This window comes from Sander lucioperca, chromosome 16 (genome assembly GCF_008315115.2).
Source record: "Sander lucioperca isolate FBNREF2018 chromosome 16, SLUC_FBN_1.2, whole genome shotgun sequence".
Classification (NCBI taxonomy): domain Eukaryota; kingdom Metazoa; phylum Chordata; class Actinopteri; order Perciformes; family Percidae; genus Sander; species Sander lucioperca.
The window spans coordinates 24,260,938-24,279,150 of NC_050188.1; the positions used below are offsets into that span (position 1 = coordinate 24,260,938).

At 38.0% G+C, this 18,213-nt stretch overlaps 1 protein-coding gene across 2 annotated transcripts in view; it reads right to left on the reverse strand.

The window, feature by feature from the left end:
- Positions 1 to 8,094, reverse strand: part of si:ch211-133n4.6 (uncharacterized protein LOC797776 homolog) — a 12,397-nt gene extending 4,303 nt beyond the window's left edge. For both annotated transcript variants that reach the window (XM_035992994.1, XM_035992993.1), the window contains exons 1-6: positions 8,024 to 8,094; positions 7,456 to 7,517; positions 2,197 to 2,223; positions 2,042 to 2,074; positions 1,333 to 1,365; positions 220 to 252 (exon numbers count right to left, since the gene is read on the reverse strand). In XM_035992994.1, coding sequence (XP_035848887.1) covers positions 220 to 252; positions 1,333 to 1,365; positions 2,042 to 2,074; positions 2,197 to 2,223; positions 7,456 to 7,517; positions 8,024 to 8,034 — 199 coding nt within the window. In that variant the 5' untranslated portion in view covers positions 8,035 to 8,094. The remainder of the gene's footprint in view (positions 1 to 219; positions 253 to 1,332; positions 1,366 to 2,041; positions 2,075 to 2,196; positions 2,224 to 7,455; positions 7,518 to 8,023) is intronic.
- Between the last annotated feature and the right edge of the window lie 10,119 nt (positions 8,095 to 18,213).

Sequence of the window (18,213 nt, forward strand, 5' to 3'; positions counted from 1 at the left end):
CATCATCATCATCATCAATATAGGTGTAGATTTTGGGGTGTGCAGGGAATATGTTTAAATGTTTAGAAGAGGTAGATTGGTCGCCTCAAAAAATATGAAAGAACCCCCTACCCAAAAGAGGTAAAATAACCGTTCAGGGGCATCAAAACCTGTTCGGAAAACAGGAACTGGGTCTAGTTTGCTACATCGTTGGGTTGAAGAATTCAAGAGTGTTCCTACCTGCAGGTCCTCCTCCGTAATACTGGAACTCATCTGGAATCAATTCAAACAAAGATTATTAATAAATAGTGAAGACGAAGACAAGTTCTGAACCTCCTGGGCCCTCAGGCTCTTAAAATATGACTCTACTTATCTCTAGACGTCTTTTTCTTCCCCAACGTATTCGTTGATGGTAAGAACAGAAGAACTGTAAATAACTTCACTGAGACGATGAAAATCAGCTTCACAGCTTTAGTAATCAGTATTTCAAGAATTACACGGCGTATGCATATAGGTTCACAATCTTAAGACTAGACTCTCCCTAGAATCATACTATAGACCTTTTTCACAGCAGATATTTTGACTTGTCATAGTAGGAAAAGCACAGCTGAAACTGATAACCTTAATGATGGCTCAGTTCCATCAAGTGTCCCAATAAGATATTTCAGTGAGTCAGCATGCACAATACCAGGACCTCTCCTAAGGGGAATGCAGCCATCATTAATGGCTTTGAATACACCTGTGCTGTTCCTTCTATGACATGTCAACATGTCTGCCGTGAAAAAGATCTATGCTGTACATGTCTCAGGTTCGTCCAGTCTCTCCCAGAATGTGAACCCAATTATCTCACTATCCTAAACTTTTATCATTGCTGACAGTTACACCATACTTCAAACAAGCTAACCTTGAAGCAGAGCTGTTTTCTGCAAACTTATCTAACTGTTCCTGTTTGATCACATTTAATTAAAGGTCAAGCTAACTCAGACATTCTTAAATAATGAGAGGCTTTATTCCTCTAAATCCCAATGTTTAGTCAAACACGCAACTCTTAATGCAACAACAGTAAATATATAAGATTAACATGATTATTGGTCAGAATATTCCTTCAATAAGTTGCTTCTCTTTTAACTGGAGAGGCTGTAGAAAGGTTTATGTCAAAGCTTCTTCTAGTTGAAGGACCAAATATTAAAGAAAACTAACAGAAGTTTAGTTTACAGAAGTTACAACTGTGAAGCTGCTTTAAGGTTGATATTTCTGAGTTGAGTTTCAGCTTAAATTAAACTAACAGAAGACTTTCATATCTTTAGGTTAGGGTAAGATCTAGATTAAATAAACTAACAAAAGAAGTCTTACCGGGCTGATCAGGAGAGACTGCGTTCATACTCTCTGAAACAACAAAACATCATCATGGATCAGTCAGAATATCTTCAGATGTTAAAAAGTCTCTAAACTGTCTCTGAACTGTCTCTAAACTGTCTCTGAACTGTCTCTAAACTGTCTCTGAACTGTCTCTGAACTGTCTCTGAACTGTCTCAAGAAACTGTTTCCTCTGACAGAAAACAAGAAATTTACACATTTACACTTATAAAAGATACACATTTTAATCAACATACTTGATACATCTTTGTGTTTTTGTATCGCTGACTGGTTTCCTTCATATGCGAAAACTATTAGATAACTTTGCTATCTGAATTTTGGTGACAGAGTTCCTCTGGGGAATTATTCTGCTCATCTGAAGATGTAGTTTCAGGTATATCTGCCGCCATCTTGTGGCGTTTAAACGTTATTACATCATCCAGTTAGTCTGGACGCAAAGTCACAGAAACCCTTTAGTTAATTGATCCAGAGACACAAAGGGTTCAAAATTACAGGAATATATTAAGTTAGACCTATTAAATTAAATAAATTTAAATGTAATTCATGTTTAGTTGATTGCATATTATGACATCATCAGCAGTGGTTCCATCTTTGTTTTTGTTTTTCTGCCTGTTGTGTTCATGTGGGCTGTTTTATATCAATATTTACATTTTAATCTGTAAGATTATTAAAGTTTGTGACTCACCTGTGGGGGCTTCATCAGACGTGGAGTCTTTATCTGGCGAACAAAGATAGACCGACAGGTGAGATTGACAGACAGGTGAGACAGAGACAGACAGACAGACAGACAGACAGGTAAAGGACAGACAGATCTGTGATGAGAGACAGATAGGTGATCACCTGTTGACATGGCTTGTATTCCAGCATCTGCAAACACAAAACATTATTGTAATTATTATCCATATTATATATTATATATATTATTATATATCTCTATATAATCTCATAACCCGTCAACCCTGATTTACTTCCAGTCTGATTTCCTTATTTTATTTAACCTTTATTTAAACCGACATTGTGTAATGTTTTGAGTTGATTCTTAGCAAAAAAAACTTTGTTCTTCCACAAATATGTGCTCATTCATGTGTAATTACTTCCACCAACTAATCAAAGTATTCTCGTAAGTTAGTGTAGAATCTGCCATTCAGAATCATTCAGAATACATATGAGCGACTCGTAGCGCCTCCATCTTTAAAATATATTAGCCAAAGAGGGACATACCTCCATCTTTAAAATACATTAACTAAAGAAAGACATACCTCCATCTTTATAATACATTAATCAAAGAGGGACATACCTCCATCTTTATGATACATTAGTCAAAAAGGGACAAACCTCCATCTTTATTATGAAATCAACCAAAGAGGGACATACCTCCATCTTCATAATACATTAACCAAAGAGGGACATACCTCCATCTTTAAAATACATTAACCAAAGAGGGACATACCTCCATCTTTAAAATACATTAGCCAAAGAGGGACATACCTCCACCTTTATAATACATTAGCCAAAGAGGGACATACCTCCATCTTTAAAATACATTAACCAAAGAGAGACATACCTCCATCTTTATAATACATTAGTCAAAGAGAGACATACCTCCATCTTTAAAATACATTAACCAAAGAAAGACATACCTCCATCTTTATAATACATTAGTCAAAGAGAGACATACCTCCATCTTTATAATACATTAATCAAAGAGGGACATACCTCCATCTTTAAAATACATTAGCCAAAGAGGGACATACCTCCATCTTTAAAAAACATTAGCCAAAGAGGGACATACCTCCATCTTTAAAATACATTAATCAAAGAGGGACATACCTCCATCTTTATGATACATTAGTCAAAGAGAGACATACCTCCATCTTTATAATACATTAATAAAAGAGGGACATACCTCCATCTTTAAAATACATTAACCAAAGAGGGACATACCTCCATCTTTAAAATACATTAACCAAAGAAAGACATACCTCCATCTTTATAATACATTAGTCAAAGAGAGACATACCTCCATCTTTAAAATACATTAACCAAAGAAAGACATACCTCCATCTTTATAATACATTAGTCAAAGAGAGACATACCTCCATCTTTATAATACATTAATCAAAGAGGGACATACCTCCACCTTTAAAATACATTAGCCAAAGAGGGACATACCTCCATCTTTAAAAAACATTAGCCAAAGAGAGACATACCTCCATCTTTATAATACATTAATAAAAGAGGGACATACCTCCATCTTTAAAATACATTAACCAAAGAGGGACATACCTCCATCTTTAAAATACATTAACCAAAGAAAGACATACCTCCATCTTTATGATACATTAGTCAAAGAGAGACATACCTCCACCTTTAAAATACATTAGCCAAAGAGGGACATACCTCCATCTTTAAAAAACATTAGCCAAAGAGGGACATACCTCCATCTTTAAAATACATTAATCAAAGAGGGACATACCTCCATCTTTATAATACATTAGTCAAAGAGAGACATACCTCCATCTTTATAATACATTAATCAAAGAGGGACATACCTCCATCTTTAAAATACATTAACCAAAGAGGGACATACCTCCATCTTTAAAATACATTAACCAAAGAAAGACATACCTCCATCTTTATGATACATTAGTCAAAGAGAGACATACCTCCATCTTTATAATACATTAATAAAAGAGGGACATACCTCCACCTTTAAAATACATTAGCCAAAGAGGGACATACCTCCATCTTTAAAAAAACATTAGCCAAAGAGGGACATACCTCCATCTTTAAAATACATTAACCAAAGAAAGACATACCTCCATCTTTATAATACATTAGTCAAAGAGAGACATACCTCCATCTTTAAAATACATTAACCAAAGAAAGACATACCTCCATCTTTATAATACATTAGTCAAAGAGAGACATACCTCCATCTTTATAATACATTAATCAAAGAGGGACATACCTCCACCTTTAAAATACATTAGCCAAAGAGGGACATACCTCCATCTTTAAAAAACATTAGCCAAAGAGAGACATACCTCCATCTTTATAATACATTAATAAAAGAGGGACATACCTCCATCTTTAAAATACATTAACCAAAGAGGGACATACCTCCATCTTTAAAATACATTAACCAAAGAAAGACATACCTCCATCTTTATGATACATTAGTCAAAGAGAGACATACCTCCACCTTTAAAATACATTAGCCAAAGAGGGACATACCTCCATCTTTAAAAAACATTAGCCAAAGAGGGACATACCTCCATCTTTAAAATACATTAATCAAAGAGGGACATACCTCCATCTTTATGATACATTAACCAAAGAAAGACATACCTCCATCTTTATGATACATTAGTCAAAGAGAGACATACCTCCACCTTTAAAATACATTAGCCAAAGAGGGACATACCTCCATCTTTAAAAAACATTAGCCAAAGAGGGACATACCTCCATCTTTAAAATACATTAATCAAAGAGGGACATACCTCCATCTTTATGATACATTAGTCAAAGAGAGACATACCTCCATCTTTATAATACATTAATAAAAGAGGGACATACCTCCATCTTTAAAATACATTAACCAAAGAGGGACATACCTCCATCTTTAAAATACATTAACCAAAGAAAGACATACCTCCATCTTTATGATACATTAGTCAAAGAGAGACATACCTCCATCTTTATAATACATTAATAAAAGAGGGACATACCTCCATCTTTAAAATACATTAACCAAAGAGGGACATACCTCCATCTTTAAAATACATTAATCAAAGAGGGACATACCTCCACCTTTAAAATACATTAGCCAAAGAGGGACATACCTCCATCTTTAAAAAACATTAGCCAAAGAGGGACATACCTCCATCTTTATGATACATTAGTCAAAGAGAGACATACCTCCATCTTTATAATACATTAATAAAAGAGGGACATACCTCCATCTTTAAAATACATTAACCAAAGAAAGACATACCTCCATCTTTATAATACATTAATAAAAGAGGGACATACCTCCACCTTTAAAATACATTAATCAAAGAGGGACATACCTCCATCTTTAAAATACATTAACCAAAGAGGGACATACCTCCATCTTTAAAATACATTAACCAAAGAAAGACATACCTCCATCTTTATAATACATTAATCAAAGAGGGACATACCTCCACCTTTAAAATACATTAGCCAAAGAGGGACATACCTCCATCTTTAAAAAACATTAGCCAAAGAGGGACATACCTCCATCTTTAAAATACATTAATCAAAGAGGGACATACCTCCATCTTTATGATACATTAATAAAAGAGGGACATACCTCCATCTTTAAAATATATTAACCAAAGAGGGACATACCTCCATCTTTAAAATAGATTAATCAAAGAGGGACATACCTCCATCTTTAAAATACATTAACCAAAGAGGGACATAACTCCATCTTCATAATACATTAACCAAAGAGAGACATACCTCCATCTTCATAATACATTAACCAAAGAGAGACATACCTCCATCTTCATAATACATTAACCAAAGAGGGACATACCTCCATCTTTAAAATACATTAACCAAAGAGGGACATACCTCCATCTTCATAATACATTAACCAAAGAGGGGCATACCTCCATCTTCATAATACATTAACCAAAGAGGGGCATACCTCCATCTTTATAATACATTAACCAAAGAGGGGCATACCTCCATCTTCATAATACATTAACCAAAGAGGGGCATACCTCCATCTTTATAATACATTAACCAAAGAGGGGCATACCTCCGCCTTTCGCCCTCTTGCACTCAGTGGCACCGTGATCAATGCCAGGGGAGATTACTCGCCAGGGAAGCGAAAAACAGAATTAAAATGACAACGCAACAGGCAAAGCAACAAGGCCAAAGGTAATATTGGAGTGGCTAGAACAGCTGCGTGTAAACGATGGAGATGCTAAGAGATCATTTTGGGTTCGGCCACCGTAGGAGGAGGAGCTAGAAAGTAATATTCAGTTGGTTGTCATATACAATTTCACCAATAGATGGGATAAATTCTTACACAAGGGAGCTTTAACCAGGAGTTTTTCTGTTGTCCTGGCCGAGACAACGGCACTAAGTTTACCATAAAAGAACTTCAGACTGAAGACAAACAGGAATTTACATCAAGCTTGATCAGAGTTCAGTGACAGTCAGTCATTAATAATGTTTCATGCTAATAAATAATCTATAAAATGACTTTATAACTTGGGTTTGAGGAACAAAATCTGTCTGTGGGACTGTTTTAGGAGTCAGTAGAGAACATAAATAAGGAGGCAACTTGTGTAATATGGCTTATAAAGAAAACTGTTCCAGTGTTTTATTCTACAGTTATTTAAATAATACAAACCAGCTGTGTCAGACAAACTGCAGAGATGTCTGCAGAAACCCGAATCAGAGACGAATCATAATGCAGACAGTTCTTCTCTGGGTTTATGTTACGTTTACAAATTAAAAACATGCAATTTGACATAATTTTGGATCATTATTATCATCACATCTGTGTCTAGAAAGCTAGAGCAGAGTATCTATAAATAACAATCAAAACGCTTAAAGACTAAATGTTCTGAAGAAGTCCACTGGGGACCGACTACAATCATTTGATCTGAGGAAAGTCATTTAGTTACATTTATTCAGCTTGGGTGCTGCACATGAGCCTTATTATGGTGGAGAAACCCTGGCAGCGTGGGGTTAGGGTTAGGCTAGGGTTAGTCTAACCAAATCCCTGTTATGTTCTGTTTCTGGGTCATTATTATATGTATATATATATATTTATATGGTGGGGAAACCCTGGCAGCGTGGGGAATAACCCAGAGACACAACGTAACAGAATCTGACATTTTCAGAGATTATTGATAACAACGTGGCTTGAATTAGTTTTTTCCTCGCACCAAAAGAAAAACAGCATCTTTTTTGATAAAAGGAACCAAACTTTCCCCTGAATTTGATCCTAAAACACTTGAGACAAATTGTTTTGTAGGAAAAAATTAAGATTATTATTATTATTACGTCTGATCGTCACTCAGAGCAGATATGAGTCAGATTAAATCTCACCGTTGGAGTCGAGGTCTCCCGTCACCAGCAGGACGAACAGCGAGAACAGAAGAACAACGTTCCTGCAACACAAACACAACATTAGTCGGAGAGCCTTTGTGTCCTTTTAGCACTCAGCGCCTTAGTTATATTTAACCCTACACCCTACATTTTTTATACATACTATTTATTATTCATCAGTGTTAGGGTTAATAATTACTTTTCTTTTGGAGTAAGGTCGGGATTATAATGTTTTTAAGAATATAAATTCCATATAACAGAACTGTGGATGTCCAATTATGCGTACATTTACATTTGAAATACCACTTCAGATTTATTTAATAAACGTTTTCAAAGAAGTCTGTTGACCTCTGAACTAAACTCTGAATCAAACGGACGACTCAACATACTAAAGTCTAAATATAAAAACTCTCAGCTTCTGATTCTGTCAGGTCGATTTTCTCCTCCGTGTCTGAGGAGCGTTGCATTGTGGGACGTTAGATTTCTGCAGACTGCAGTTTTTAACATTGTCAATTTTTCACACAGTAAACGGACTAAAACACAGAGAGAGATGAGAATATGGACATACCTGGTGAGCATGATGCGTTCTGATTGGGCCCTGGATCCGTTCGAAAGGTGCAACTCTGCAGGAAACTTCTGGCTCTGAGCGCCTGGCACCGCTGTTTATATATCTGCCGAAATGTCATGAGTGTGTGTGTGTGTGTGTGTGTGTGTGTGTGTGTGTGTGTAAGAGAGAGAGAGAGTTTCAGGTTTCTGTGTTAAAGTTAGGTGGGAGGAGGTGAAGAAGACTCCCACACAGGTTCGTCTTTCTGTATCAAACAAGACTTAACTTTAGTTAAAGGTTGGCAAGGTTAACGTGTAGTTAGGGTGTCTTTTATGTTTTGTTAACGTCATCTGTAGTCCTGCAGAGCTTCATTTCAAACGATGGCTTTTCAAATAGATTCTTGTTTCCTCAAAGTTAATTTTTATCTGATATGTGTAGGAATGTGTTTCTGCTTTGTTCACATCATGTAAGAAAGGTCTAAGTATTATGTATTTTATTTAACTTTTAATTATAGAGGTAATCTCATTGAGACACAAGGTCTCATTCTCAAGAAAGACCTGTTTGGGACAATTACAGACAGACAAACGGATTACAATAGTACATACAACATTTAAAAAAAAAAAGGGCCAAGTAGACTTAAAACACCAAAATACTAAAAACAAGAACAAAATTCCAAAGAAGTTTTCTTTATCCAGTGCCCTTAAAATGAGTTGAAAGTCCCCTAGTGGGACCTGGACAGGTTTGGTTCCTGCTGCAGTGTAGTCCAGGTTCAGGGGGAAGAACAAGAGAAAACCTTTTCTGTATAAGAACCGATGGGACGTAGCTGTGTAAGAACATATGGGACATAGCTGTGTAGGAACCGATGGGACGTAGCTGTGTAAGAACATATGGGACGTAGCTGTGTAGGAACCTATAGGACGTAGCTGTGTAGGAACCTATAGGACGTAGCTGTGTAGGAACCTATAGGACGTAGCTGTGTAGGAACCTATGGGACGAAGCTCTGTAAGAACAATGGGACGTAGCTGTGTAGGAACCTATAGGACGTAGCTGTGTAGGAACCTATGGGACGAAGCTCTGTAAGAACAATGGGACGTAGCTGTGTAGGAACCTATAGGACGTAGCTGTGTAGGAACCTATGGGACGTAGCTATGTAAAAACCTATGGGACGTAGCTGTGTAAGAACTGATGGGACGTAGCTCTGTAAGAACAATGGGACGTAGCTGTGTAGGAACCTATGGGACGTAGCTGTGTAAGAACTGATGGGACGTAGCTGTGTAGGAACCTATGGGACGTAGCTGTGTAGGAACCGATGGGACGTAGTTGTGTAAGAACAAAGGGACGTAGCTGTGTAGGAACCTATGGGACGTAGCTGTGTAGGAACCTATGGGACGTAGCTGTGTAGGAACCTATGGGACGTAGCTGTGTAGGAACCGATGGGACGTAGTTGTGTAAGAACAAAGGGACGTAGCTGTGTAGGAACCTATGGGACGTAGCTGTGTAGGAACCTGTGTTATTATGAGTAATGAAAGCTCAAAGCCGTGCGAGGTATCGGGGCCCATTGTGGGCGAGATGGTTGGAAAAATATGGACCGGACTGCTTGAGATGTTTGTCTTATTGGTAAAAATGGATACTGCACTGTAACTTTTATTCTTGTATTTTATCTGTTTTAAATTTTTTTTAATCTGTTTTCATGTAAAGCACTTTGAATTGCCCTGTTGCTGAAATGTGCTATACAAATAAAGCTGCCTTGCCTTGCCTATGGGACGAAGCTCTGTAAGAACAATGGGACGTAGCTGTGTAGGAACCTATGGGACGTAGTTGTGTAAGAACAAAGGGACGTAGCTGTGTAGGAACCTATGGGACGTAGCTGTGTAGGAACCTATGGGACGTAGCTGTGTAAGAACATATGGGACGTAGTTGTGTAGGAACCTATGGGACGTAGCTGTGTAGGAACCTATGGGACGTAGCTGTGTAAGAACATATGGGACGTAGCTGTGTAAGAACTGATGGGACGTAGCTCTGTAAGGACAGATTGGACGTAGCTGTGTAAGAACCTATGAGACGTAGCTGTGTAAGAACAATGGGACGTAGCTGTGTAAGAACAAAGGGACGTAGCTGTGTAGGAACCTATGGGACGTAGCTGAGTAAGAACCGATGGGACGTAGCTGTGTAAGGACAGATGGGACGTAGCTGTGTAAGGACAGATGGGACGTAGCTGTGTAAGGACAGATGGGACGTAGCTGTGTAAGAACCTATGAGACGTAGCTGTGTAAGAACAATGGGACGTAGCTGTGTAAGGACAGATGGGACGTAGCTGTGTAAGGACAGATTGGATGTAGCTGTGTAAGAACCTATGAGACGTAGCTGTGTAAGAACAATGGGACGTAGCTGTGTAAGGACAGATGGGACGTAGCTGTGTAAGAACCTATGAGACGTAGCTGTGTAAGAACAATGGGACGTAGCTGTGTAAGAACAAAGGGACGTAGCTGTGTAAGAACAATGGGACGTAGCTGTGTAGGAACCTATGGGACGTAGCTGTGTAAGAACAATGGGACGTAGCTGTGTAGGAACCTATGGGACGTAGCTGTGTAAGAACAGATGGGATGTAGCTGTGTAAGAACCTATGGGACGTAGCTGTGTAGGAACCTATGGGACGTAGCTGTGTAGGAACAATGGGACGTAGCTGTGTAGGAACCTATGGGACGTAGCTGTGTAAGAACAATGGGACGTAGCTGTGTAGGAACCTATGGGACGTAGCTGTGTAAGAACAATGGGACGTAGCTGTGTAGGAACCTATGGGACGTAGCTGTGTAGGAACAATGGGACGTAGCTGTGTAGGAACCTATGGGACGTAGCTGTGTAAGAACAATGGGACGTAGCTGTGTAGGAACCTATGGGACGTAGCTGTGTAAGAACAATGGGACGTAGCTGTGTAGGAACCTATGGGACGTAGCTGTGTAGGAACCTATGGGACGTAGCTGTGTAAGAACAATGGGACGTAGCTGTGTAGGAACCTATGGGACGTAGCTGTGTAAGAACAGATGGGATGTAGCTGTGTAAGAACCTATGGGACGTAGCTGTGTAGGAACCTATGGGACGTAGCTGTGTAGGAACAATGGGACGTAGCTGTGTAGGAACCTATGGGACGTAGCTGTGTAAGAACAATGGGACGTAGCTGTGTAGGAACCTATGGGACGTAGCTGTGTAAGAACAATGGGACGTAGCTGTGTAGGAACCTATGGGACGTAGCTGTGTAGGAACCTATGGGACGTAGCTGTGTAAGAACAGATGGGATGTAGCTGTGTAAGAACCTATGGGACGTAGCTGTGTAAGAACAGATGGGATGTAGCTGTGTAAGAACCTATGGGACGTAGCTGTGTAGGAACCTATGGGACGTAGCTGTGTAGGAACAATGGGACGTAGCTGTGTAGGAACCTATGGGACGTAGCTGTGTAGGAACAATGGGACATAGCTCTGTAAGAACAATGGGACGTAGCTGTGTAGAAACCTATGGGACGTAGCTGTGTACGAACAGATGGGACGTAGCTGTGTACAAACAGATGGGACGTAGCCGTGTATAAAGAGATGGGACATAGCTGTGTAGGAACCTATGGGACGTAGCTGTGTACGAACAGATGGGACGTAGCTGTGTACAAACAGACGGGATGTAGCTGTGTATAAACAGATGGGACATAGCTGTGTAGGAACCTATGGGACGTAGCTGTGTACGAACAGATGGGACGTAGCTGTGTAGGAACCTATGGGACGTAGCTGTGTAGGAACCTATGGGACGTAGCTCTGTAAGAACAATGGGACGTAGCTCTGTAAGAACCTATGGGACGTAGCTGTGTACGAACCTATGGGACGTAAAAGAAATAGTCCTGGGAGCGTAGGCTGTGACTTCGGAGCTGCATTTTTTTCTGTTCAGTGAAACTTTCCTAAGAAAAAAATCTTCCCCACAACAACTTTATCAGAAAAAAATCAACAGTAAGAGACCTTTCTAAATGGATTCAACAGCTTTGAAGAAAATAATAAACAATGAAGCACTTCTCCTGACTTTTAAGAAAGGTTGTGACTTGTTTTGTGTCCTTTGGGGAGTTTCCTGACGTCCTCTCGGTTCAGGGAATCCCCGTAAAACAGACAGAGAGTCCGAACATTAGCAGCTGGTCGAGTTACAGCATTACACCGGAGCCCTCAGACGATTGCTCTGATAGAAGAACAATCAGAGCAGAACCAGACAGACAGATAGAGAGACAGACACACAGACAGTCAGACAGACACACAGACAGACAGACACACACAAATTCTCACTTTGTCATAACGTCCTGGAAAAGGGTTTTATCACTGTCTTTGACTTGAAATTTAATTTGATATTTAGGAGACAGAAGTCTGATGAAGGAGAGTTTTAGTTATTGGTCACTCAGATGACCCTGTGGATGAAAACACAGCGTTTTAATCGAGCTGGTGGACACAAGGAGACAAGCTGTCGGACTGATTGTTATATTATATTATATTATATTATATTATATATCAGGACACAATTAGAGGGCCATAGATATAAAACACTAAGCCTGTTTTGTATCTATGTAGAGGACAAGCAGATGGCTCACCATGAAATAAACTTCTTCACAAAATTATTTATATATATATATATATATATAATATTTTCTATTTTGGGGAGAATTAATTCTCTTTCTTGTGAAGAGTAAAGTTACGAGTTACGATCATCAGGTAGTATTGAAATCATAACCTTTCTTATATTGTCCTGAAATCCCCCAAATGCCGGGATTAGTAAATAAGTGGTGAGATCAGTTTCACCTGACTGTTAAGGGTTGCTATGGTTACGGAGAGCAAGATTTTCCCAGTCATGATGTAATAGTATTGTATTAAGAGTATGTAAATATACATAAAACCAGACGTAATCAGATTACCGATACATTTAGGAAAAATGGGGATTATTCCCAGGAAGCCCAGTTCAGACCAAAGATTTGCGACAAGACGTGTTGAAACTTGAAACTTCTTGCAACAAACAGGTCTGCAGCGTTGTAAAACCTGCCAGTTCTGCTGATGTATCATCGCCATAACAACGACGCTTTGTACTTCTGTTCTAATGCTGCGTTCCAGACACAATTTTTAACCCGTAAGTTACAACTTCAAGTCACGACTCACAACTTGGTAGCGTTCCAGGCAAAGTCACGAGAAACCCTTCTAGCTATCGGCTACCTAACTTTAACGTTAGCTAGCGCTAGCTGATACTAACAATTTCTAGTCGGTGAAAAATTTTGGGCTTCATTTAATAAACATAACCTGTATTAGTACACAATCGTATTTATGTCTATTTATTTCTATTTCTCTCCGTTAATCACCGCCGTCTGTACAGCATCAACAGGGGTCGCCATTGTTGTTTATATGTGTGTGTGTGTGTGTGTGTGTAACTGGGAGTGCAACGGTCTGGTACAAGTTCACAGGTACTAAGTTAGGCGTTTGACTGCCGTTCCCAGGCACTTTCACAGGGAGAAGGTTGTGAAAACACGGGTTATAGGCAGAGTTCAAAATTAGCACCATATACTAGCCAAATGCTGGTAAAATATGAAACTGGCTGGTAGATTTGCTTCACTCACTAGCCTAAAAAACAATGGTAATGTATTGAGTGGCTCGTAAAATTTGAACATTCACTAGCTACTACAAGTTAATTTTGAACCCTGGTTATAGGTTGCCTGGAACGCAGCATAACTTCTGACTTGCAGGCTTTGTGCAGATAAATTTATCATTTGTTTCGTCTAAATATGAATGTGGATAACATTAGTGATAATGAGATGCTTGCTATAGTTGCATTTTTAGTTATGAAACGGCGAAAACACGTTTTATTTCTCTGATTCATTGCTTTGTTCTAGCGCTGCTGAGTGCTCCCTCTCTACAGTCTCGCTTGACCATATAACGTTACCGTGCTTTCGGGCGGTCATTGAGGCTCCGTCTAAAACTCTGCCATTTCAATCAGCTGTTTGTAAAATTAAAATAAAATGGATTTTGGCTCATTTTATTCCTATAGTTTGTAGCTGACTTTACAAGCTGACTTCTCTATTGGCTGTTGAAACAGGAGACATCTCTTACGTTGTAAAACCAGCCTCTGGAGACTCCACCAGCTGACTTCTCTATTGGCTGTTGAAACAGGAGACGTCTCTTACGTTCTAAAACCAGCCTCTGCAACTTGAACAGTTGAGACACAGCGAAAGCATCAGCTGGTTTGTGTCGAGCTGAGACAGACTAGTTCAGACCACTGCAACTTTTCCCTGCAACATTCTAAAAAGGTTTCGTCTTGTAGCAATCTTTGGTCTGAATTGGTCTTAAAACAAGATGATTAAATCTTTATTGACTCACACATAGTCAACGGCAGCTTCATCACTTCCCTTCTTACCTTTCACAATAAAAGCCCTTCGCTAAAAGGCAACTAAAAACAACATCTTACACACATTACAACACGTAATGACTCTGTTCAGGTCTCTACTTCCGGCTGCGGCCGAGAGTAACGTTACACATCACAGATAATTGTTGGAGACAATGACATGGCTGGATAGCTAGCTTGTCTTGTTATTTAACATACTGTCACATTATATTGACTTTGAATCTTGGTAGCATAGCATTAGCTTTCTGACTTGTAGCTATCTCCCATTGCTAAGGGTGGCAAGTCGTATCTAAGGCCCGTCCTATTTACTGGAGCAGTGAACAATGTTTGCATTGCATAAGATCCTTATTATAGGATGGGAATGATTGTTCCAGGTATTAGTCAAACCCTCATGTTTAACCAGGGAAACAGAGTTTGGAAAGTGAGGAAATAGAATATTCAAAGCTACATATCCCGGCTGAAACTCATAACTTTTTAAAGTTCTTGAAGATGTGTCATGTAGAGAGACGATATTAACAAAAGGAAAGGCCAAACTTGTCATGTTAAGGTGTGTCTATTGATTCATCGAGGAACATGCAAGAATACGTAACACCTTAAAATCTTCCAGTAGCTGCTGGCGGAAGCCTTAAGGTTAGTGAATTTAGACGCACAGTGGATTAAATAGTTTTTTTCAGTCTATAGCTAAACACCCTTTTATTTTATAGTTTTAGTTGAATAATGTCTCTAAACTTTCCACCGTAAACAAACAGCACTATGAATGGTTATTGTATGAAAAACTTCAAGATTTTAATTCTAATACGAAATAAAATATATATTAAAGGTCTTAAAAATATTATTTGGCAAGTGACCAGGATATAAGCAGGTTAATGCCTTTCTAGGAGTCCATTAACAGGAATTAATGGACTCTGCTGAATGTGTGTGTGTGTGTGTGTGTGTGTGTGTGTGTGTGTGTGTGTGTGTGTGTGTGTGTGTGCTCTGTTGTAATGGAAAAGCAAGTAGAATGGCTTCTGTCCCCGGAGATCCCCTCACACACACACACACACACACACACACACACACTGATAATGGCAGTGGTATTTGGGAATCAAAGCCTCGTCTGTCTGGAAGTTTCTGTGTAAACGGAGAGGCGGCTGAACGGCTGAAGAAGCTTTTTAAAGCAGCGTTGCTTCATTCAGCTCACGCTGCGGCTTTGAAACTCTGTAAGGTCAGATTTACATGTTTATAGAGCTTCCATCCATTAATCAGTCCTCCATCCTTTCATGCTTCCATCCATTAATCAGTCCTCCATCCTTTCATGCATCCATTCCTCTGTCCTCTGTCTGTCCGAGGGTGTCCCCCAGGAGGGAATACACTTCTTTATACCTGAAACTATCTCTATATAATATAATATATACATGTCTTTATACAGACAGACAGAGAGACAGACAGACAGGCAGACAGAGAGAGAGACAGACAGAGAGACAGACAGACAAGCAGACAGAGAGACAGGCAGACAGACAGAGACACTGACAGACAGACAGACAGACAGAGACACAGACAGACAGACAGACAGATAGACAGGGTTAAACTTTACTGTAACTGGTTGATTACTAACAGATGGTGAGACTTTTGAAGGAAACAGCTGAAACATGATGCTCTGTACTTGGCTCACAGTCACCTATTCTCAGGTAACTCAACCACCAACTACCGCTGATACACGCCATGCAGAGCTCCATGTTGAGCACCATGTAGAGCACCATGCAGAGCTCCATGCAGAGCACCATGTAGAGCTCCATGTAGAGCTCCATGTAGAGCACCATGCAGAGCTCCATGTAGAGCTCCATGTAGAGCTCCATGTAGAGCACCATGTAGAGCTCCATGCAGAGCACCGTAGTCAGCATTGCTGTGCTCTGTAGTGGCGTAAACAGCCAGCAACTGGTGCTTGCCGTCATGGAACCAGCCAGTGGTCTCCTAGTTTCGTAGGATATCTTACATGTTGGTGTGCACACATTTTGGTACGGTATCATATGGAACCGTTCATGAGATGATGATGAAGTGATGAAGATCTGACTGACTAGTTAAACATTAAAGCTGCTTCTTTTTCACAGAGCGATGAGTCGCTGCAGACAAAGACGCGTCCTCTTCTTCTCATTAACCGGAGGAATGCTGAATCAGTTTCATGAATTCCTCTGGTGGAAACTGATCTTTATGAAGGTGAGACTGCGAGCGCCAGTGCTGTACGGCGGCGAGCCGGAGCGTCTGCCAGCAGAGTAATAAGTCTCATCGCTTAGATATCCATCAGCGGGACAAATTACAGAAATACCAGACAGGATCAGAGAGTATGAAACTGAGCCAGGATCAGCTGATAGAGACACGTCTACATCAACAACAGCAACACTAACCATCAGACAGACAGACACTGTCACTTTACCTTTATATTAGACCTTTACCATTCACTTTATATTAGACCTTTACCATTCACTTTATATTAGACCGTAACCATTCACTTTATATTAGACCTTTACCATTCACTTTATATTAGACCTTTACCATTCACTTTATATTAGACCTTTACCATTCACTTTATATTAGACCTTTACCATTCACTTTATATTAGACCGTAACCATTCACTTTATATTAGACCTTTACCATTCACTGGAGGTAATCGGCTCCATCTAGCCTAGCTTAGCACAGATCCTGGGTTAAGATCTAGGTCGAGGTTAGTTATTTTTTTCCAATGAAAATGAGAATAATGATCAAAAAATGATCATTCCCTTTAATACAGTGAATCATATCGCAATATCAGTCGTAATAATCGCAGTTAGATATTTTCCTCATATCGTCCAGGGTTAATGAATCATAAATCATTATTATTATTGTATTATTATTATATTATTATTATTGTTATTATTATTATTATTATTATTATTATTATTATCATTATTATCATTATTATTATTATTATTATTATTATCATTATTATTATTATTATTATTATTATTAATATCATCATTATTATTATTATCATTATTATTATTATTATTATTATTATTATTATTAATATCATTATTATTATTATCATTATTATTATTATTATTATTAATATCATCATTATTATTATCATTATTATTATTATTATTATTAATATCATCATTATTATTATTATCATTATTATTATTATTATTATTATTATTATTATTATTAATATCATCATTATTATTATTATCATTATTATTATTATTATCATTATTATTATTATTATTATTATTATTATTATTATTATTATTAATATCATCATTATTATTATTATTATTATTATTATTATTATTATTATTATTAATATCATCATTATTATTATTATCATTATTATTATTATTATTAATAATATCATCATTATTATTATTATCATTATTATTATTATTATTATTATTATTATTATTATTATTATTATTATTATATTATTATTATTATTATTCCCCCTTTTCATCCTCGACTCGTGATTACTGGAAACATTAAACTTCTGTTGGCAGAATATAAAATAAAGATGTCAGAGAACATTTAAGACTGAGTTTATTTCATCAGACACATTAAATATCATCTGCTCTATTTTATATATATTTTATATTTATATTTATATATATATATATATAATAAACATTTAAATACATTTAAATTACATTAGATTTAATAGTAAAAACAAACAAAAGAAATATTTGGAACTCCACTTCATGTAGTTCCTACAGACTTCTGAGGATTAGGGTTAGGACTTAATCTAATAAAATGATTTATTAACTTTACAGTTTTAAATCAGAAACAACAATAAAACCGAAT